This window comes from Cygnus olor, chromosome 6 (genome assembly GCF_009769625.2).
Source record: "Cygnus olor isolate bCygOlo1 chromosome 6, bCygOlo1.pri.v2, whole genome shotgun sequence".
In the NCBI taxonomy this organism is placed as follows: Eukaryota; Metazoa; Chordata; class Aves; order Anseriformes; family Anatidae; genus Cygnus; species Cygnus olor.
Window position 1 is genome coordinate 22,606,176 of NC_049174.1, and position 22,521 is coordinate 22,628,696.

General features: G+C 34.7%; 1 protein-coding gene across 1 annotated transcript; it reads left to right on the top strand.

Moving 5' to 3' along the window:
- Positions 1 to 1,052: 1,052 nt before the first annotated feature.
- Positions 1,053 to 20,489, top strand: GCG (glucagon). Its single transcript, XM_040561508.1, has 9 exons — positions 1,053 to 2,157; positions 7,099 to 7,195; positions 7,763 to 7,944; positions 12,523 to 12,623; positions 13,007 to 13,168; positions 14,222 to 14,275; positions 15,845 to 15,982; positions 18,147 to 18,290; positions 19,357 to 20,489. Exons 4-9 carry the CDS (start codon positions 12,526 to 12,528, stop codon positions 19,379 to 19,381), a joined length of 621 nt encoding a protein of 206 aa, XP_040417442.1. The 5' UTR covers positions 1,053 to 2,157; positions 7,099 to 7,195; positions 7,763 to 7,944; positions 12,523 to 12,525; the 3' UTR covers positions 19,382 to 20,489.
- The last annotated feature ends 2,032 nt before the right edge of the window (positions 20,490 to 22,521 follow it).

Consider the following 22,521-nt stretch of genomic DNA (forward strand, 5'->3'; position numbering starts at 1 on the left):
TGCATTTATTGCCATCTTGCTTAAACTACATTCTGCATTCCAAAGCTAGGTGGTCCATTGCGAAGGCATGCTGCCAAATGAATACACTTGCATTTGTTAACTATACCTGTAAAATGGGCAAGGACAATGAAAGTAGTACAAGTACCTAATTAACTTCTTAATAAGAACCAGTTTCTCAAAATACATTTATATTTCCAATTTATTGGAAAGAACTCAAGCAGGGATAGGAACACACAATATTTGAAGCCTAAGTATGGGTAATCAGCCAGAATTTTGAATGCTGTGTTCAAATTTTATTCAGCTCTTCCTTGAAACCCTGATTCTGCTAAACTCTGTGTTCAGGTTTAAATATGGAAACTGGACATTCATGATAGCTATTTTATCTCAATGTTTTTTTCTGCCTGTGTTCAGATTATGTGAGCCACATTAGCCTGCTTTTAATCTTCACTTTGGAATTCACATTAATTCTAATATTGTTCATCCCAGACTGAGGGGAAAAAAATCAAAGGATTTTGCAGGTTTTCTTTGCTTTGTTTCCAGTAAAACTATTTTAGGAAGTCTTTTAAAAACTCTAGAAGCTAATAGTGATTGGAACACATGTATTCTTTTGATTAGTAATTAAATCAGTCCTGTCATAATATAAGAGTATGAACAAGATAATTGGCAGGAGATCCATTTTAGATTAAATGATTCTCTGGTCACATATTTAAAAAATTCTGAGTTAGCTTACTGCATAAGAATTGTCATCTGTCTAATGTAGTATCTCATCTTTGCTATTAGCTAGTGAGGGTACAAAATAACCTGAAGAAGATTGTGGAGTAGCCTTCCCACAAAGAAAGCTGCTTCCTAACTCTTTGAGACTGGTTGCTGCTTCTTTGTGGAAGAGCAAGGCATTTCATTTGACCCTCTTGACAAAAAGATGGGGTTTAGCCAACATCATTAAAATGTAGAAGTGATTTGCTATGTAACGGATTCCTTCATTTTGTTAATGGCAATATCAAATCTGATTTTCCGCACATGAGAACATTCCTCAGACATCTTTATGTAAATGTAGTTGCCAAGCTGTTTGTAATGGTTAAATTATACTTTGATGGGAACTCTTCAGAAAATACTCAATTAGTTCAGGTTTTTTTGGAAACACTGCCAATTATGTGACGTTAATGAGCTTTTTGTTGGTAATGTAATTAAAATTCAACTGCTATAATGGTTAAAGGAAAAAAATATAGCTCTAAGAAAGTTAATGTTAAGCAAATATAACATGAAGTGGGGCTAATTAGATGTTGATTACATGGTCCTATGTGCATTTGCTGTAAACAACAATACTCTCAATAATGTGATTATTTTACAAATAAGGAATACAATTCAGTTGAAATTACTGAGATTTAACTCTCAATTTGTTATATTGATACAACACTACAGAAACTATTGCAAATTTGCGTTGAAAGAGAGGAAAATCAGGTTCTTGTAGCAGATGCTTAAAGGCTTTAGATATCTGAATATGTCAGCGAGAACCCAGAGCAATTTTCAAAATGCATGGTATCAATCTCACATTAATATCAATATATTAAGTTATCTTTAAGTTTCTGCACCTTTATACTTTATTTATACTTCTGAAAAATCCTGCAAGCCCTAGAAATTTGACCAGATAAACCAACCCATTGTGGATACTACAAGTAATAAAGTAATACAATGCACTGGTCACACCCCGCCCACAGGTCTGCAGTCAGAATCTTCTGGAAGCATTTGAGATAAGGGACATTTCTGGAAAATGTGTCAAACAAAATAACAGAAGGTACCTCTTTCCCAAGGGATGCGTTAGATATTTCATCATTAATTTGCCCGTATGTCTATTTATTTCCTGAGGCAATCAGAGTACACATCTTCCAAACTGTCCAACATTTACTTTGGCTTGTAGGAAGCAGCTATGGGGATAAACCATAAAAAAATTAGTGCATCACGCTACTGTCATTTTTGCTTCATTGTTTTTCATGTCATTAATTTATTTGCTTTATACAGTGTTCTTGCCAAAGAATGGGAATATGTCTTCAGCAGAGTGTGACGTTTACGCTGAGTTGCTGGAATAATGTAGAACCTAAAAACTTTTTGACTGAGCAACCATGTATTTTGATGACCTGGGGAAAAATGTTGTAGGATACTGTGAGTGTTTAAAAAAAAAAAAAACTTACAAACATATACAACATATATCAAAGTAGCTGTCCTGTGCTAATAACAGGTAATGATGCAGTCATTCATTAGAAATGGTGCAGAGCATTTATAACGTACCATTACAGTATCACACAATGATTGAGGTTGGAAGGGACCTCTTGGTGGCTCAAGCAGGGCCACTTAGAGCAGGTTGCCCAGGACCATGTCCAGACAGCTTTTGTATATCTCTCAGGAGGGAGACTCCACAACCTGTTTGGGCAATCTGTGCCAGTGCTCAGTCACTCACATAGTAAATAAGTTGTTCCAGACAGAACCTCCTGTTTTCAGTTTGTGCCCATTACTTCTTGTACTCTCACTTGTCATGACTGAAAACAGCCCGGCTCCATCTTCTTTACACCCTTATTTCAGATAATTATGTACATTTTCCCTAGAAGAAAATGTTTTCTGTTCTGCATTGTTTTCTATAATCACAATCCACTTATAACCATCACCAGACATTTTCAAGGACGGTTGTTTGCCCTGTTCCTTTTTAATACAGCCTACAGTGTTTACAGTTCTGCAAAAGGGCTTGTCTTGATGAATCAAGCTGAAGCTAACAAAGGGTTGGTTTTATATATGAATAAAAAGTATATGCGTATACTGCAAACATAGAATATGTTATGTAAAAGCCAATGCTGGAACACAGCTTACTTTGAAATTAAGAAATGATAGCTTTTCACAACAAGATTTTCTAAGCTGATGAAAGAGAGTCCTCAAAGTATTGCTTTCTACCTTAGGACATTTTAGAGGATCCAGTTTTCAGAAAATGCTGAGCACTTCCCTATTTTCTTTTTTCTCTTTTGAATAATATTCTCATACTCGAGGTACCCAAAAATATCACTTCAGACAATGAAACTTGGTCTTTGAGACTGTCTTATAAACAAGGTATACTAGCCTCTGAAGGTGGGGCAGTGATATTTTCTTTGAATGAAGAAATAGCCACAGACAGAGCTGTTTACAAGTCTGTTTCCACTATAAATCCTGGTTAACTTTTACAAAATAAAGGTAGAGGTGCAAAGCAAACCTGCATTTTCATCATCTACCTAATGTTGTGTGTATGCATGTATCAATGAACAATATCATGCTGTATGTATCAATGAACATATAGCGTTTCTCATACCTCAAACATGGAAATAAATTCTTTGCTTCACTTGGGATTGCTACGTGTGCAAAGAAGAAAAAGTTTGAAGTGAAAACGACGTTAGTAGATCAAGTATAACTCCAGCCAGGCTCCAGAACATGGTTAGTGTTATACTCATTTTACTTAGATAGCAAGTAAAATTCAGACTACATTTAATATTTTCCAGTTTGCCAGTCAGTTCTAATTACAAGGCACAGCTGTTTAGTACATTTTATAGTCATTTGAATGCTCTATATTTAATGTGAATAATTCATAGTATTTGCTAAGAGCATTTGGTATTACTTTCAATTATGAACATTGTCTTCTCAGAATGTAAAGTAACTAGTACATACTTGGCCAGCTCTTCTGCTTGCGCAAATTGATGCAGCTCCATTGATTTCAAACGGAGCGATTCCAATTTATTGTCAGTAGACAGTATGGGATATTTGCATAGTTACAATAACTCTGTTTCCTAAGATACAAACCCATAGATATCCATGGCAGTGAGCATGGAGTTGCATGCTGTGGTAAGGTGTGGAGACCCTAAACTAATCTCTCTTTTCAGAAAGTCACTCCTGCTCTCCAAAGTGTAGCCATGGAGTTGCACACTTGTTGCACACATTTGTGTGTTATACATGTATGTACATGTGCATGTGTGTAAGATTTATGCTCCATATGTTTTATGTGTGTATGTGTTTCCATGTATAGGTTGTACTAATTTCCAGAAGGAGAATGAAGGCCCCTTCTGCCTGATTATCATGATAGGAAAACAAAAAGGGCTTCACATTCAAGCCTCTGAACTCATGGTTGAGAAGGTTAGGGAGAGGGGGCTTTTGGTGCAATGTACTAAAGAAAAGGCAGTGGTCCTTTAGTCATATCCCAAGATACAGCCTCCTCTCTCCTATCTTCTTTAGGTTTATATATAAAGGTGCTAATAACAAAAAAAAAAAAAAACACAGAAAAATTGTGGGTTTTTTTTAAGCATTTTGCAGTGTTGGTTTTTTTTCACTTTAAAAAGCAACTTCCTAATTCATTAAAATGTTCAAATCTTGAATATTTTTTAATAATTTTTCTTGTACCAACAATTAAAGAATTAAAAGAAACATACTTGAAAGAGTATGATATTCAGAGTATGTTAGCCAGTACATTGGTCTAACAAGTGCATTGGTCCTATTTTTATGAAAAAAACATGCCAGCTGGAATTGCTGCTGCTAGGGTATTAGGTTCAGTGTGCGTCTGGTAAGAATTCTTCTTATTTTACCTCATCTGTAATTTCCCACACGATTTCTGGTCCAGTAAGTGCAGTATGCTATCCCTAATAGCAGCCATTACCTCGTGCTGAGATGATGGTGTAGGAAACTTTGATTCCCTTCAAATTCAGTGAACCCAAGATACCGATTTTTTAATGTCTCCAAGTGACACCTGAAAAACAGATGCAACTTTCCCAAAGGCAGGTCACTTTTAGGTTCTGTTTCTTAGTCTGATTCATTTGAAAGTACTGTCTCATCCATGAACTAAAATACAGAAGGGAGTGAGCCCTTGACTTTTGCCTAGAGGAGCAAACTATTGTATTTTATGATGTGAAAGGAAAAAACTTAGTTCAGGATATGTACATATGCATGTTTCACAGAGTCATTAAAATTTTCTATCTTCTTGTTTGCTGTGCTCTTGAAATATGTATTTCTCTAGATTCAGTTATGGCAACTGACAGGTGCGTAGTTCTTGATGGCAGTTCGCTTCTTTCCTGTACTTTTTATTGTATGTGTATCACCTGAAAAACAAGTAATCAGGCAGTCATCTTCTAGATGCTAGATGACCTGCTAGATGCTATAGCCTGTGTAACAACCTGCCCAATGAGGTGCACTGAGCTGCTCTGTCTCATATGTTTTCTTCCTGAAATCATCCTACTGTAAACAAGGAAATTTAACTGACACAAGAAAATATACAGAGATAAACAGAAGAAAAGAAGCACCTGTTTCCTGGAGGGGAAGGTATTTTCTTACCTTCTGGCTTCTTTGTTTAGAAAGCTATGCATTTTTAACTCAACATGCAATGAGATATCATCTGTAGCAGTCCATTTCAACAAATAAGTATGTGTCGTATTCTGGTGAAAAAAGAAAAAAAACAAACAACAAAAAAAGAAAAAACACGGTCTAAATGGCCCTTTGATCACCATCTGCTGTCGTATCGGGGTACTGCAGAGCTGGAGAACATACCTCCGTGCAGGACATGCAAAGCTGACCAACTTCGTGGAGAGAGTGCCTTTTAACACTTAGTGTAGGAACTGCATTTAAAATATGATTTTGCAGTGGAAATCGAAAGTAGATTAAAAACATAATTTTGAAAACAAAGTATCTCAGTGAGATTGGCATCTCATGAAGACAATTACATTTTGAGCATGAGGTAGTTTCCAGGCTTATTTTGGTTCCTTTGGTACCGCGTCTTAGATATTACACTGGTGTTTGCCTAGGGCAGGTTGCTATATGGAGATGGGTTGTTAATAGATCATTTGAAACAAAAAAGACTGAAAAGCCAAATTTAATAAATATCTATGCAAATTTGTGTATGCTATGCTAATCAATGACTGGGGTTCCATGACTTTGAACATCTGGGAGAGAGAAAAGAATACAATAATGAGCAGGGAGAAAAAGGACATGGAGAAGAGAACATGGAAAATAGAGAAAATGAAGTAGTAATTAACAAGGAGACTGACAAAAAGAGCAAGTAAGGCTTTCTGAAATGACTGAAGGAATTAACTGAAGGCAATGATGAGAGACCCAGAAGCAGTGCTCTTAGCTTTTCAGCAGCATCACTTGCTTTTTAGCTAGAAATGACAAAATGGGACCATGAATCTCAGTACATGGATCCAAGAGCAGAGAAAAAATACACTAACACTCCAAAAAAATACAATTGATTTTGTAGACTGAGTATTAAGACCTAATGTTTCCCTACACTTGTACTGTGGGTGTATTGGGAGTGTGTAATACAACAAGGCATTTAGGGTAGAACTCTAGGAAGGATCTGTTTAATTTTGTTTGCCACTCTAATATTAGGGTTATTATGTTTATATACTACTTCAGTTGTACAATATGGGCTATGCCAATCTGGCTATGGTCAACCAGCAGAAAATTACCTCAGTGAAGAAGATTCTTTGCTGGCTTCAAGGAACAGTGTTAGGGGAAATAAGAGGGTGTACTGTAGTATGCATGTTTTGTGCCACAATTAGACAATGGGCCACTCTAGACTGGATCATAGGCTGTCATTTATGCTCAGTGAGATGTCCACCATGATTCCAGACCCTTCCCACTTCTGAGCAGAAGTGAAACTCAAGTTTGAATCCTTCATATTTACTATCTCTCCTGGAATGCATGGTATGCTACATATATGATAATTATATTTCTTTTTTTTTTTTTTTTTTTGTGCCCTTTTTCATTTTATAAAGGATTATCATGATATACCAAAAAGTCCTTAAAATTCTATAGGAATTTCTTGCAGAGGGATATCTCACTTGTTGCTTCATAGACAGGATAAAATCCCCATATTCATGACTGGCAGATTTTTCAGCTGCAAGGGCCACTGACAAGCTTTGTGTCAATCTCTCCTACCTGTGGTCACAAGATCACTGAACAGTCTTCAGCAATGCTGCCCCATCACAGACATGAAATTGCCCCCATTTATTATTCAATGTTTTAGGATCTTGATAGTAGTTGTACAGAACATACACAGCTATAAAACTTACACCTGTATTTTTTATTATTATTATTTCCTTGTAGGATTGGAGACACATGAGCAAAAGGCTTATCTTGTATAAATCTGTAGGCCACAGTGTGAAACTCAATTTACAATGAAAGTTTGTCATACTGTTCTCCAGTGAGTATGAGTCTTCATGTAATAGAGTTGGCATAATACATCTAAGCGTAATCAAATGTTTTTGTTAAATTTGACCTGTCCATGGTCATGTATGTCCATACATGTCCATGTATGGTGAGTGGCCATCCCTGTAGTACTTTACATCTCTTCGTGTTCATTATATTGGCACAAGATTACTTGAAGAATTAACCAAGCACTTTGGGGTAGTAATGCTGTTTATTGTTAACAGTGTATTAAATTTATAAATCTTGATAAAATTGTTAGGTTAAGTGATATTATTAATGTCAACAGGACCAGGATTTTGCTCAATACTAAGTATTAAATGTGGCAAATCAGAATTTGGAGAAATTGCTACCTTGATCCAAAGCACCTTTAGCCAAGTGTTTATCATCCTAATGCCCTTCTGCTTGATATTTACTTCTTTGGACATAGCTACCTTACTCCTTTTGCAAATCCATGTTAGCATTGATGTCATAAAGTAAGCAGAATGAATGTGTGAAATTGCTTGTAAAATTATCAAATGAAATGAATAGCAAATATGATTACTTTTTTTTTTTTTTTTTTAAGTTGAATAAGGAAACTGTCAGCAATGATGCACTCTGGTAATGCTTACTAGAGCTGAACAGTATATATATAAGTCCATGCAAAAGAGGCAGCTAGGCAGATCTCAGGATCCTCAAGGCTTTCCATAGTTCCAGAAGAGAGAGTAGCCACTCCAACTGCTACATATCACTTCAAAGAATAAAAAGGTAAGATTTATGTGAAATACTAGTACAGTTTGTTTGAGAAAGCTGAGTGTATTTTCTGTATTGTATTGTCCAATACAATACAGGTCCAGGGTCTTTCAACAAATTAGTATTTTCTTCTGTGCTTATACTCATTAATGTTTGAAGTTAATGACATCATCATTTAAATCTTTTAATCTATTGAATTAGTTCAAGAGAGAATGATTCCAAAATGGGAAATCAACTGTTAGGATTGCAGAAGCAACTGAAAGATGGAAGAGTAAGCATGTAAAGATAAAAGACAGGCATTGTAATAAGAATTTAAATGTGAAATACATAATTATTGATTTTTCTATTTTTATCTCATATATTTATCTATTTTTATATCATATATTTAGATTTTTTAAATATTCATTCCTTACAGCTACTTTCTAAATATGAATCAACAGGGATTAAATTGACATAATGCAAACAAAGTAAATGGGTTTATATAGACACTGATTGAAAACTGTCCAAGACAGCTTGTCACTACATCACCCTACAGATTGCCACTCCATTGCCCTAGCTTCAGATTGGTTTGCCTCAAACAACCGTAATTTTCCTATCACTATAAGATCTCGGAGAGAAATTTTATAGCATAAAAGTAAAAACTAAAACCTTTCAAAAGTTTTTGTGATTATTTTATAAAATTTAATTTAGTCTTTTGGTCTGCTATGGATTTCCTTATACTAGAACCATTATCTTTTACAGAACTTTACACAAGGCATTGCAGTAGGTAAGTTAGATGTAAAGCACATCTATTTGAAAAAGTTATTTATTAATAATTAGAAATAATTTCTATCTGCAATTTTCACATTAATAGAAATCTACTTTACTCATTCATACATTTTCATATGAAAATATTCGCTTTTTTACTGATGTAATTCCATACTTCTTATTTTTAAACTGGAAATAGATACGAATCTGACTTTTGAAAGATTCATTTTTGAAAACTCAGCAAGATTAAGCTAGTTAAAATTGTACAAAAAAATGTAAAATTGTAGTGTAGAAAAGACATCTGCAATAAAATACATGGGAAAAACTAGAAAACAGATTGATCAAAGAAATAATGTCAATTTCTAATTTCAAATGCAAATAGATGTCACAAGTCAATATTTTCAATACTACAAGTTTCTGATCAAGATTTGAGAGACATTTATTACATATTTTCTGGCAGTTCAAACTGTGGTACGTTATGTTTTTTATCTCTAATCAAAAAGAAAAGAAAACATTTCCATTAGTTTAATATGCATAGAAATAAACTTATTTGGGTTTGGTTGTTGTTTTTTTTTTATTTTTTTTTGGGGGGGGGGGAGGTGTAAGATTAGCTTCAGTTTTCCTGCACCCTGACAATAAGATCATGTGTATTTTGGCAGTATCTACTAGTGACTTAAATAAGTAAAAGCAAATAAAAACTTTCTTCTGATCTGGAAAAAAAATAAAATTAAATTAACAGGAATAAACTAAACAAATAATATTTTTCTGACCATCTCTTATTCTCTACAAAATATGTTTCTGTTCCCAAGAATAAAACAACAAATTGCTATTTTAATAATGTTTTTCCTTTTAACTTGTAGAAAACTGCTCTTTCTGATATGGGTTACCAGTAACAAATATTAAACATTGAACAAACAAAACTGATTCTAAATTTTTGAGATAATAATTTGACATAAGTTTAACAGCTGGTCAGTGCATTTGAAATGCTTATTTTATTAATGGCCAGAATTCTCTTACTTGAAGATTTTAATAATGTCTAAAAACTGCATTTATACATCTTCAGATTTTGATTCTCAAAAAAAAAAATAGAAAGAAACTAAACATAGATTTAACTTTAAACATTCTTAAGGCATAATGTAGCCAATGGTAGCCAGTGAACAGTACTGTTCAGGTTCTATAGGACTGAGGTATAAGAGAACTGAAAATCTGTTCACTGATTGCAATGGGCTTTGAATATTTATTTATAAGTTTTATATAAAAGAATAGCTTTTGGTATCTGATACTATTATAAATAGACTGGATAAATGATGAGGCTATTTCTTTCATTCCATGTCAGTGACTTAGGTTTATGTCTAAACTGTATCATGTTTTAACAATGCTACAGGAAAGTACCCAACTTTTTCTGGTTTATCAGGTTAAGTAAAAGTGTAACAGTCTGCTTGTGTATCATTAAGCATGGGAAATTTACTTATGTATGCTGCAATAGCCAGACTCTATTTGGTGTCTAGACTCATTTATATATTATATTTGGTGTGAGACTCATTTATAGCTATATCAGATAGCATGGGGGGGTCATTACAGTGCAGCCAAACCATTTATGTGATCACAACAAAGTTATCTCCCAAAGAATAAGGCAAAGCTTTTGTTCCATTGTTGGAAGACTACGAAATGTGAAATTATGCATTCTGGAGGATTGACATTGGATGTCAGTGTTGCACCACCAAATTACAGCTCCAAATGAAGCAGCAAAAAGAGAGTTCTATGCTATAGCTAGGATTATAATAAGACGGAATGATTACATGGCCACTGCATTATTTGTTGATACTATAGGCAGGATATATGTAAGTGTAGAAATTAAATCTCATATATCAGGGCATTACAGAAGGCAGAAAAGAGTCACCATACACACTAGGAAAAACAAACAAATATATTGTCAGTAGCTTTTGATGGAGACAATGAAATCATCTCCATTGCTTAGCAGTACAATCCACCAGGATCCCATTTTTTATCAAGATTTTATTAAGGTTTAGATTCAAAATACTTCAGTATTTTGATACTGACATTGAGGTATTGTAGTAAAGTATTTATATTAATCATTAAGGTTATCTTAAAAATTAGATCTCACAAAATACTAAAAACAATATCTTCTTCCTAACTGTAGATAAAATGCCTGCCGACAGTCGAGACTTACAATTTCATTTCATAATAGATGGAAGAAACAAACTTAAAAAAAAATCCTGCTCTGAAGCTGGGGCATACTAGTGGGACAGCGTAGAAGTCCAACAGCAGCAGGACTATTGATGCTGTAGTAAACTTTTTGCACAGCTCAGTGCAGAGCCATGTCCAAATCTCAAAACAGAGTAATTTATACCTTCTCTACATATAATTTCTTCATAACTTTCATATGGCTTCCTACAGTCCATAGTATATTTAAATCCAGCCTATTGCAGCAAGGCATTACCACAGAGAATAGACATGTTTTCTCTCAGGCTGCCTTATTTTATAAATCATTGAATTTAAGCAAATAAAGTCATTGGAGCTGGAGGAGTTAAATGCAGATTACATTTAGTGGGGAGGTTGTTTTTTTTACTGGGTCTTAGTTTGCCACGTATAACTTTACTTTAGTGCACTCATATTTCTTATATCCCTATGTTTTTCAGGCTGTAACATAAACTTCCGTAGAAAAATGTCATGGATGGCAGAAGGGCTCTTTCAAATACTCAAATATCAGTCCAAGTGCATGATGATGATATTATTTCCAGTGACATTTTGCTCTTGTGAACGTACTGCAACTTCTGTTGCTTTTAACGTGATCTATACTGATTTTAAAGTTAGAATGATTTACTATTCATCATTCATTTAATTGGCATTTACTCATTGAATGAATGGTATATTTAATTTCTTTGTCAAGGTCTAAACACCTAACGTTTTAAATTCATTTTCTTTTCTATACAGTCATTCCAGAAATTTAAGGGATCAAAACAATAAACAATAAATACTAACTGATTTTGTAAGTAGATTTCCTCATTTCCTGTTTATACAGATGCCCTCAATGCAAAGCACTTTTGAGACTATTAGCCATCAGCTGCTCATAGTCCTTTTTGCACAGGGTTTTGTGAGCCCAAAATGAATAGCATTTCGTTTTTCAGGATTATATGTCAACAGGCTAATATTAGTACATTAAATAATGAAAATCATAGCACATAGGGAATTAGGAAGAACATTTTTCCCACTGGTGACTATTCACTAAAAGTGAACTGTACTACTTGTGTGAGTAAACCAGTCACTAATTCAAGTACTAAAGAGTCATCTATCAATAAGCCATTCACTCCAGAGGCCTACTACTGCAATATGTTTTATTTCCAAAATGGAAAAAAGTTAAAGGAACGTGGAGGGTCAGGAAGAACGAATGAGGAGCTGCTGATGTGACAAGGTTCTTGACAGCAATTTGCCTTTTTTTTTTTTAATAGTAAATGAGATGGAAAAATATAAAGTCACAGCAATACCCTAGTTTTGCTGTAAAACAATGGTATAGAAACAGATTGAATGTTTACCATCAGAAGAATGCAGAGCAAAGGAGATGCAGACCTTTATACTCATATTACAGAGGAAACTGAGGATGCAGCTAGTCTCAGCTCTCCTTGCAGTCTGGAACACAGACTAAAGCCTAAAGATATTAAATCTTGAATGCCTACCCAAGGCACTGTAATCTCCATCCAGTTACACAAGGTCTCAATATCTTCAAGTTTAGATCAGCATTAAGGATCTCTCTTTTTGATATAATTGATTCAGTGGTATGTAAAGATGATTACATTTTTCTTTGTTGCCTTATTTCTGTTTTTACAGGCAATGAAAATGAAAAGTGTTTATTTTGTTGCTGGGCTCCTATTAATGATAGTTCAAGGCAGCTGGCAAAATCCTCTTCAGGATACAGAGGAGAAATCAAGGTAAATTCTGTAGATTGAACTTCTAGAAACCCTTGGCCTTAACTTTGTTTTCTTATAGTTCAAAGCAAAACATACTGTGACATATATTATTCAAAGTACTTAATCTACCATTGGAACTAGGAAATTTTTAATACTTCAAAGTGAGGCACAGAAGTTTTCACTATTTTAAACAATAGCTGCCTTAGTTATCCAAGAAGACCTTGTAACTGTGCAGTATCCAATCCACTATATTGATTAATTTTACCAGCTAGCTAGTGATCAATAATATGCCACTTTTTTTTTTTTTTTACCTTGTAAGACTATAAAATGATATGGTTAAAAGAAAAGTCAGTGTAGAATGTACTATAATCATTGTCAATTAACATGTTCTAAACTTTTCTCAGATCATTCAAAGCTTCCCAGTCTGAACCGTTAGATGAATCTAGACAGCTGAATGAAGTGAAGCGTCATTCACAAGGTACATTCACCAGTGATTACAGCAAGTACTTGGACACCAGACGAGCTCAGGATTTTGTGCAGTGGTTAATGAGCACTAAAAGAAATGGGTAAGCCTTTTTGCTCACATTGCTATAGATCTCCATATACAGAAAACGGCCCAAAATCTAGTACCTGTCTGAATTCAGTTTCTTGATTTCAGCTTCCCATCACAGGCCATGTATAACCGTCAAATGACTAATGTACTTAAGGAAAATTTATATATATCATTAATATGTTATTAGAAATGAGGGGTATGTGCAAAATCAGTCAAAAGGATTTGGATAAATCAAGTGTAGTGTCTTGATAAATCAAGTGTATGTGATGTACCACCCAAACTGAGACTATATCAGCCTCTTTGGGACAGATTGTTTCAGTGAATCAACTTATTTCAATATGAATCGTGTCAGTAAATATAATATAAAGATGTCACCTTTGGACCTTAATAAAACTTTCCATGGTTACTCTAATCCTGAAGTTTCATTTGTGAAAAGGGAGCTAAGGTTTAATCTTTATTGACTGCTGGATTACAAATACACCATTAAGGTGTAAATTGGTGTGTCTTTTTAAAGATACACTTTGCTTAAACACAAGCTACCAAGCTGAGAGCAAGAATAATGTAAGAGCATGTAATTCTGTGCCCGGTGTTCTAGAAAAGATCTGTCCACAGAATAAAAAAATCCATTTAAATCCCTGTGGGAGCCCTTAAAATATAAAGTAATAATTTCTAGATAATGTATTAATTTAAATTATAGAATTATAGAATAGTTTGGGTTGGAAAGGACCCTAAAGATCATTTAATTACAACCTCGTTCAGGTGAGGTGGCAGGGACACCTCCCACTACACCAGGTTGTTCAAAGCCCCATCCAGCTTGACCTTAAACACTTCCAGGGATGGGGCATCCACAGCGTCTCTGGGCAACCTGTTCCAGTGCCTCACTAACTTCATAGTAAAGAATTTCTTCCTTAAATGTATAAGTCTAAAAGTATTCATAATATTCATCCATCAGTCATGGTTGTTTATGATAATATTTAAATAATAACCAATAGAAACTTATCATGCTCATGCATGCTCTGCAATGTACTGGTAATAATAATCTAATGATTGTGGAATTCCACTACAGCCAACAAGGACAGGAGGACAAAGAGAATGACAAATTCCCGGACCAGCTCTCAAGGTATTCTAGTTGCCACAACTCATTACTCAAAAACAAGTCAACCTCATTTCCTCATTTTCCGTTAAACAAGAAAGAAAACTAGTATTCTTTACAATGTTAACATAATCCAAGAAATACCCATCAAAAGAAATTGTTCTGCACTTATTTTTTATGAGGAAAGAAAATGTCTGGTATTTATTCCTGTACCTGTGTGCTATAGCTTCAGGGAATGCAATGGCTTGAGAACAACAGATTTTAGGAAAGAACATACCAAGTAATAAAGGAGAGTAGAGAATAAAAAAAAAAAATACAAAAAAGGTTGCCAAAAATCATTGTGTTAAGGGAAAGAAAACCAATTAGAATACTAAGGAAGGGCAAATTGCCAGGCATCAAGTTTTGGGGGGCTGATAAAACATGATACAATGTTTGGCTCTCAGTGCTCTGTCAAATTTTATACAAATTGCTCATAACAGAAAAGGAGAACACAAGACAGGCTGCAGGTCAAAATTTTATTTCCTGACAATGATTCTGGGAGAGGGTTTGAGGGTTTCAAAATTTGGAGCAAACAATAACAAAAAACACTAAGTGTTTTTCCAAAATAGATTTAAATACCTATATTCATTCTACCTTTTGTTAGAAAATCCAGAGAGGGCAGCTTGGATCACAAAGATCTTTCCATTCAAAACACTGTTGATATAATACAAAATCTGTGATAATGTTTCAGCTTCAGTGAAACAGCATATCTCAACAAAATTAACATTTCATCAAAAATGTTCCAAACTAGAGTTAGCATGCTGATGGAAAATGCAGATGGTACTAAATTGGGAGGAATGGTGAAATCCCAGGAAGACAAAATATAATAGAAAGTGCTAGAGGCCCTGAAAATTGGGCAGAAATTAGCAAATTCTGAAATAGAAATTTGAGGGAACTTATCTGGGGAAAATATTCCAAAATATGTCTACTTCTCAGTGCAGTGTGTCTTCCTAAGGGCCAGTGTGACATAATTTTGCCATATCAGAGAAAAAAGCATGTTGGGGGGGAGGTGATTTTCTTTACTAAGCTGGAGATGATCAGGTTTGAAATTGTTCCAAGATTATCACTTGGTTGGAATGATGTGTGTCCACAAAGCAATTCAAAGTGCAGCAGACTGATATCAAAAGGGGTTAAGTCTGAACAGTTTGGCTAAGAAATGCTGAACACAGGAGGACTGGCTTAATAGAAGTTTTAGGTGAGTGCTTATTGAGTAGTCTTATTGAGGTAACAAAAAGTGTATCTGTAGAATACTATAAAGTTTGTTGAGCAGAGCCAATTAATCTAGCAGAAAACCTTTCCAATGCAGCTCTATATGCTTTCAGCACCTAATTTTATTTGTTTAGAACTAGTTCAGTTATTTCTACACAAAACTGTACTGTATAGCACAGGCATTGCTTTTAGAACTGAAAGTCAAAAATACCAAGAGTAATTTCAGAAGCAAAGAAAACCCCTCTCTCTAATAAGAAATGTTAGTTTAGTGGGGAATATAAATTAATAGAAGTTAAAAAATTGTAGTCAGTAATGCAGTCTGATCCTACAGTATTGCTCTTCTTTCAGCAATGCAATCTCCAAGCGTCATGCTGAATTTGAGAGACATGCTGAGGGCACCTACACCAGTGATATCACCTCTTATTTGGAAGGTCAAGCTGCCAAAGAATTCATTGCTTGGTTAGTGAATGGACGAGGAAGAAGAGAGTAAGAATCCATCCATTCCTATTACTAAATTTTGCCATGCTTTCGAGGTTAGAAATCAAGTCTGATGAAATCTTGATGTGTTTTTGATGATTCTTGCTGTACTTCACAATTTCCTTTCGTAATAGAAGACATTCTGTGAGTGTTAGACTACCATTTTAAGTTACTGAGTTCAAACACATTGAAACAAACCATTTCAGTATGCTGTTACACTCTGAAAGGTCAAGTTATATAAGGTCTACATATCTAAAACTAAACCAGACCTTCCTCCACTTACAACCTTTCCCACTTCACACAACATTGCTTACAGTCTCCTTAACTCTCATTGACTGCGATAATTCAAGTCAGTGTCATCTTAAATTCCTTTCTCTCTTTTTTATTTTTTCCCAGCCTCTGCAGTCAATTTTTCCCTCTGCAGTATTTCCAAGATTAAATTTTTACCAATGTCACTGCCACCACAGCTGTAGTCCATGCTCTGGTGATCATTCCCAGCAGTTACTGATGTCTTCTTTTTCTCTTCTTATGATCGACAAACTCTCCCCAAGCTGCTGCTGCCAAAATAACCATCATTTCCTACAACTATATCTCATTTTCATTTTTAAGACACCTCTACTTCTTTTGCTATGGTTTACAGTTTCCGGGACTCACAGATCCACAGTTTTGATTTACCTGCATCTTTGATTTCTTTCATGCTTATCTTGCTCTTCATATTGCATATTTCTCAAAACCAATTCACTACATTAGCTCACTCATGATCTTGTATCTTTTTTTATGATAGTCTTACACTTGGAACAGCCTTAGCTTCAGTCTCCTTCAGGCACTTTCTGTCTTATCATAGTTCCAACTCTGCATGGTTAGGAGTTAAACCATGCAAATGCCACTGCCCACCTTTTAACTGTTCTGTATTTATATGTGCCTTTAGACTGTAAGCTCTTCGGGGCAAGGATTTCATCCTATAATTATATACTCTACCAGCTGTAAAGTATTATGTAAGTCTTTCATTCTATATAAAAATAATAAATAACGATAACAATAAAATATCATCTGTAAGACAAGATTGTGTGTTGTAGTCAAGGAAGACTAATTAGGTAAAAGTAAATTTTGGAAATAATGATGATTTCCTGAAAAAAAATAGTTAGTGAGTTCCTGGGTTAAATGAATGAGGTCAGCTATACAGATAAGGGAAAGGCTGGTGCCTCTTCATAGTGATGTTCAGATCTGCAGTTGTTTTTTCTGTCCTTTTATTTTCATGAGCAGAGATAGGGTATTTTAGTATTTGTAAGAAAGAGAGATTACAACTGAGCTGTGATGAACTGAGCTTAGAAACCTAGATGGACAATTACATACAGAGCAGCCTCCTGCTTCCCAGTATTTAGTATTATTTGTAGTCAGACTTGCATACAGCCTTCCCTAAAATCAGTGCATGAAGAGAGACCGTCTGCATGTCACTGACCCCAGAGCATAGTATCAGCACACCTTACTGGACCCATTAAAATCTCCCTTTATTTGATGGGTTGAAACAAGCTTTCTAAATAAGGCCCTTGACACAACAATTTTCCAGTGGTCAAAAAGGAAGAGAGCAAGAACTGGGATCTGATTCCAAATACAAAATTCAATTGTGCAACAACAACAACAAAAATTATACATATATTTTAATTCAGGTATTTTACACCCTCCAAAATTGCTGCTTTTACTGTCTAAATGCTTATGAAATATAATTGTAAGTATAAAACTAAGACTTTGTAAATCAAACAAAAAAATTGTATGAAAATGTGACTATAATTTTTTAGTACTGATATTTCTTTAAAAAGTATTCTTAGTAAATCTACTGTGAGTTTTATTGATGCCTAGTCTACTTAGCGTAGACTGAATTATGGTTTTGCATGTATGGTTTTTTCAAAAAAATGATAGAGAGGAATCTAGACTTACCTAAATGAAGAGTCCTGCCTGGTAAAGGGAAACTTATTCTTTCTTCTGTTGTTAAAATAATGCTTCAAAATATGTTCTGATATGCTTCGTGCTATACTTAGCCATAACATCTGGCTCAACCTTTAATTCCTTAAAATCACAGGAAATGTGTAGTGTATTAAGATCCTCCAATAAGGCCCTCTTAAACAGTTTGTTTATTTTGATCTGCAAATTGTTTCATAATTTCTTCCCTTTGAAGTTTCCCAGAAAAAACTCTTGTAGCTGAAGAAATGGGCCGAAGATATGCAGATGGCACTTTCACAAGTGATATCAACAAAATCCTGGATGACATGGCTGCCAAAGAGTTCCTAAAATGGCTGATTAACACAAAAGTTACCCAAAGGTGCTTGAATTTTGATAATATTTATATTAATATACCGGGGTTTTAAATGTATTTGTCACACATAGGGAAAATACAGCTCATTTTTCTCTTAACTATTAAGATATGTGTAAATATGTTACAAACTTTATGTTACAGACAGTGCTGAACAAGGATAAGACACTATACACAGAAGCCATTCCAAATACAAATTGTATTTTGCATCAGTGGTGAACCTGGTGAACCTATTTAATAATTTTCTATTTAACTTCAGGGGAGCTTTGCCACTTAATGTTGCCAGAAGTGAGGTCCTATTAAATTACTGAAAAATAAAATTCTCCTTTGCCATGGGCATTATAAAATCAGAAATGTTTATTGGGAAAATGACACCAAATTCATTATTCTTTAAAGACTGTGATATAAAACTGCCTTAAATTGTGGCTTGCCATTAGGGAATAAGGTACTGTTATATGAGTTCCTGATGGCTAACAACTTAAGAACCCTGTTTTAGTTTTGCTGTAAATAGGTAAATAGTTGTAAATAGGTAAATGCTGATGGAAAAGCAACATTTTCTATCTGAGCTCTGCAAACAAGTTAATATTTGAGGATTATTTGTTAACATTAGCAAAGGATTTCAAAAAAATAATAAAATGCCCACTTGAGGCACACATGAATGGTAAGATTTTCTAAAATGTTGGATATCCATTGCAAAAGTTTATTACTTTTAGTCTTTTAACTACTAAAGGACCTAAAATCACTAGTTGATCTTGGAAATCTGACACAAGACATACTGTCTCAAAAAAATGTAGAAGTTATCATTCAAACACAGTTTCGACTAACTTTTTCATATTTTTGTGTTTGTTTGTGGTTAAGCATTGAAACAATTTAAGATAATCATCTATGTAAGACTACTAAAAAGATTTTCCTTTAGGAGTAATTGTTTTCAATCCATTATTAGAGAGAGGCATTGAGGAGTTTGTGGAACTAACATCTACTAACTCTTAACAAGAAAAAATGTTTAACAGGAATTTCATAAATCTTGGGAGATTTATAATATGTGCTAATTGCCTTTTTTTTTTTTTTTTCCCAGAGATCTTTTGGAAGAATACCAGTAAAAATGCAGAACAAAAATGGGATAAATGAAGATCTTCACTGCATCAACTGCCAGTTATTAAGAGATTCTGAAATCTGTATTGTCATTTACATTGGGTGTAACAAAGCTATGTCACCTTGCATGCCAGAAATTAATTGTAGTGTTGTTTAGTGTTGCCAAAAGATTATATATATGGAATACCTGTTGTCTAAGGGATGGCTATCTTAATAGCTTTAAGACTATGAAAGTTCCACATTTTCATATTTTCCATTTATTACGACTGAAATAACTCCATTTATATTTACATATGGAAATATTTTTCTAAAAAGCTGACATACAATGATTCAATCATCAATTATACGTGATATTTTTAAGGGTCTGGCAGTTGCAAGTGTCTGAGAAGTGAATATCCCTGTTGAAACCTTTGTTATAAAAAGGCTAAGCTTTAAGGATATTAAATGATAGCCTTAAATAAATTTTTTCAAGCTTCTTTTCTGTTGACTTTTAATGTGTATATCCCTTCTGCCTGTTTTCATTTTATTCTAATATGTTAGTGTCACTGAGATCTTGGAAGTGGTTTGTTTGGAATGATAAAACTAAATCAATGTTTTGTTTTGTCATTTTTCTCCATAATGATTTCCTGGAAAGAGCTGTATGAACTTTGCATTATCCTTAGTTGAAAAAGAAATAATGTAAGATGAAGCTAGAGGTAGAAGCAAGACTGAACAGTACCCGTTAGCATAAATTGCTGTTTCTCAGCAAAAGCAGAAGGACAGCTCTGAAAGATGTTAAATGCAATATACTTTCTTAATAGTGGAAACTCTGCCACCCAGTTTCTTCAGGTTTTATATGATTGCCAAGTAAAACCAGCTTAAATGGCCCTGGGATCACTCTTATCTGTGTTGCATTCTTTTCTTCCTTCTTCCTCTGAAAAACATGGTGCCCATCATCTCTTGCAGTTAGCAGCATTGTACTATAACGTATTAGAACAACTGTTATTTCAGTAACCTATGCCTTCTCCATTCTGGTCTCAGTGTTTCTAGCAGTCCAAACTCTTTTATACTCTCAGTTGGCCAGGACACATTTTTGTAAGTAAAGTAGAAGCTGCAACTCTCAAACAGACTCGGTTGCTTTTATGCACCTATTACTTCTTATGAATCCCCAAACTCCCTTTTCTTCCTTTGCCGTAATAGCAGTATGCCAGATATCAATACTAAAATGCCCTGACGGACAACTGGTTTAAGAGAAAATCAAAGGGCTTACTTAGCAAGTATCTAGTAGAAATTGATATAAGACAGGTGTTGGATCAGAATTGGAACCTATAAATTTTGCTAAGAATTACTAGTATTGTTTTGAGTCTCCTTTATTTTTCAAAGACACCTACAATTTTCAGTAGTAGTCTGGAATCCTCCCAATGTGCTATAAGGCACCAATATTCTGTAATTTCAGATCAGGACTGATCATACCCAACTTTGCACCTAGAACAGTTTTTTGACAGCAACAGATAGCTTTTCTATTAACCCAATTTAAAACTATTAAAACTCAAGAGAACTTTGCTCTTAAAAAACCTATCAGAGCATTCAAAATATCACTGGAGATTAAAAGGGGGGAAGGGGGAAGGAATGTAAATGTGTTGTATGTTTAACCTAATTTTCATGGAGTGGTTTGATACCAAGTACTTTGAAAACTTTAAAAGTTTCAGATACACACAGTTGGATCCATATGGTCCAGGCTGAAATGTTACAATTAACTCTTTTATTTCTATAGACTGAGAAAATGTCTTCAATGTGTTTTACTCCATTATGTCCAGGATATTTTGTATTCTGAAGGTCAGGATTCCTGAATTACCAATCCTTTTGTTGTGTCTGTCCCCAGTGTACTTGAGTATCTCTTGATGATGGCTTTGTCGTCTATGTAAGTATTGTTTTCCACATTTTTACAAATTATGTTTTTATGAACAGAGGGGATATAAATAACTTTCTGAAAGTTATGCAGGTTGCTTGGAACACAGCAAAAATATTTAAACTGTAATTTTCTGAGTCCCAATTTAGAGCATGAATCAAAGGCACCCTTTCTTCAGAAATCAGATGAAGTTGAGCAAGCTCCAGAAGTTCCAAACACAAGTTTTAGCACAACTGGACTAGGAGTTACATATCCTGAAATGACAAGGTCATCTGGAATCAAGAACAAGGTATGTGCTGAATATTTCTTGTACATACTAGATGTAATTAAATTAATGGTATAAATGTAAATAAGTAGCATTCACTTCTTCAAAAAGTGTTTGTACTAGACAATAGCTATCCATGTCTTCAGGCTGAGAGAAAGCAGAATAGCTGCAGCAGTCAAGGCTACAGAGAATTGCTATTTATATTTTAATCTTAATTTTGTACTCTAGTAAGGGAGAGATATCTCCCTTCTAGGCCTTTTGCTGTGAGTGGTATATTTGTAGAAAAATTTAGGAATTTGAGAGTGGCCTTGAGACTGCTTTTAAATAATAAATGTTCTTCAAAGTCTCCAGGCAATGAAGCAATAGCTGTGTGTTATTTTGATTGCATTCCCTGCGGTCCTCTGCTTGTATGAGGGGGGCTGCAATTTGCTCTGTGCAAGTAAAGGAAGGGAAGTGTGACTGCCTAAGAGAATCTTGCTCAGGAGCATGTTGCAGCATTACTTACAGGGCTACACCCTCATCCACTCTCAGAAGCATTAATCCTTCTTTCACCCTTTTCAGTCAAGGACCAAAACTGCATGCAGCTTGCTAAAATCAAATGTCCTGGTGCGCATAAGGGATCTTGACTTGTATGCTATGAAGGATGACACTGTTGTGATGCCCCTCTACACCTTGAGTAAGATTTATGTCTACAAACAGAGTTAGGCTATGGATCCCATCTTATGTGAGACACACTGTAAATGTATCATAGATGCAGCTTATGGTGCAAGAACTATTTTTCTTGTTTTCATTCTCCCCACACTGACTTCTTCACTCTACTAGAAAACTGAACCTTATACCTTCTTTAAGCTGTATGAAAACAGTACCACTGCGCCAGATACTTTGACTCTGTTGTGTATATGCAGTTTCTAAAACTGCAGTCATGCACATATTTAGATGCATTCATGCACCTATTTAGAGTCCTCTGTGTCTCTACATGTGCTACCCAGAATTTC

What these genes read in the sequence shown, in the direction of transcription:
- GCG (XM_040561508.1), top strand. Translation starts at nt 12,526, where the DNA reads ATGAAAATGAAAAGTGTTTATTTTGTTGCTGGGCTCCTATTAATGATA. An exon ending in ATGAGCACTAAAAGAAATGG is followed by an intron (nt 13,169 to 14,221) that starts GTAAGCCTTTTT and finishes ATTCCACTACAG; the next exon opens with CCAACAAGGACAGGAGGACA. An exon ending in TTCCCGGACCAGCTCTCAAG is followed by an intron (nt 14,276 to 15,844) that starts GTATTCTAGTTG and finishes CTCTTCTTTCAG; the next exon opens with CAATGCAATCTCCAAGCGTC.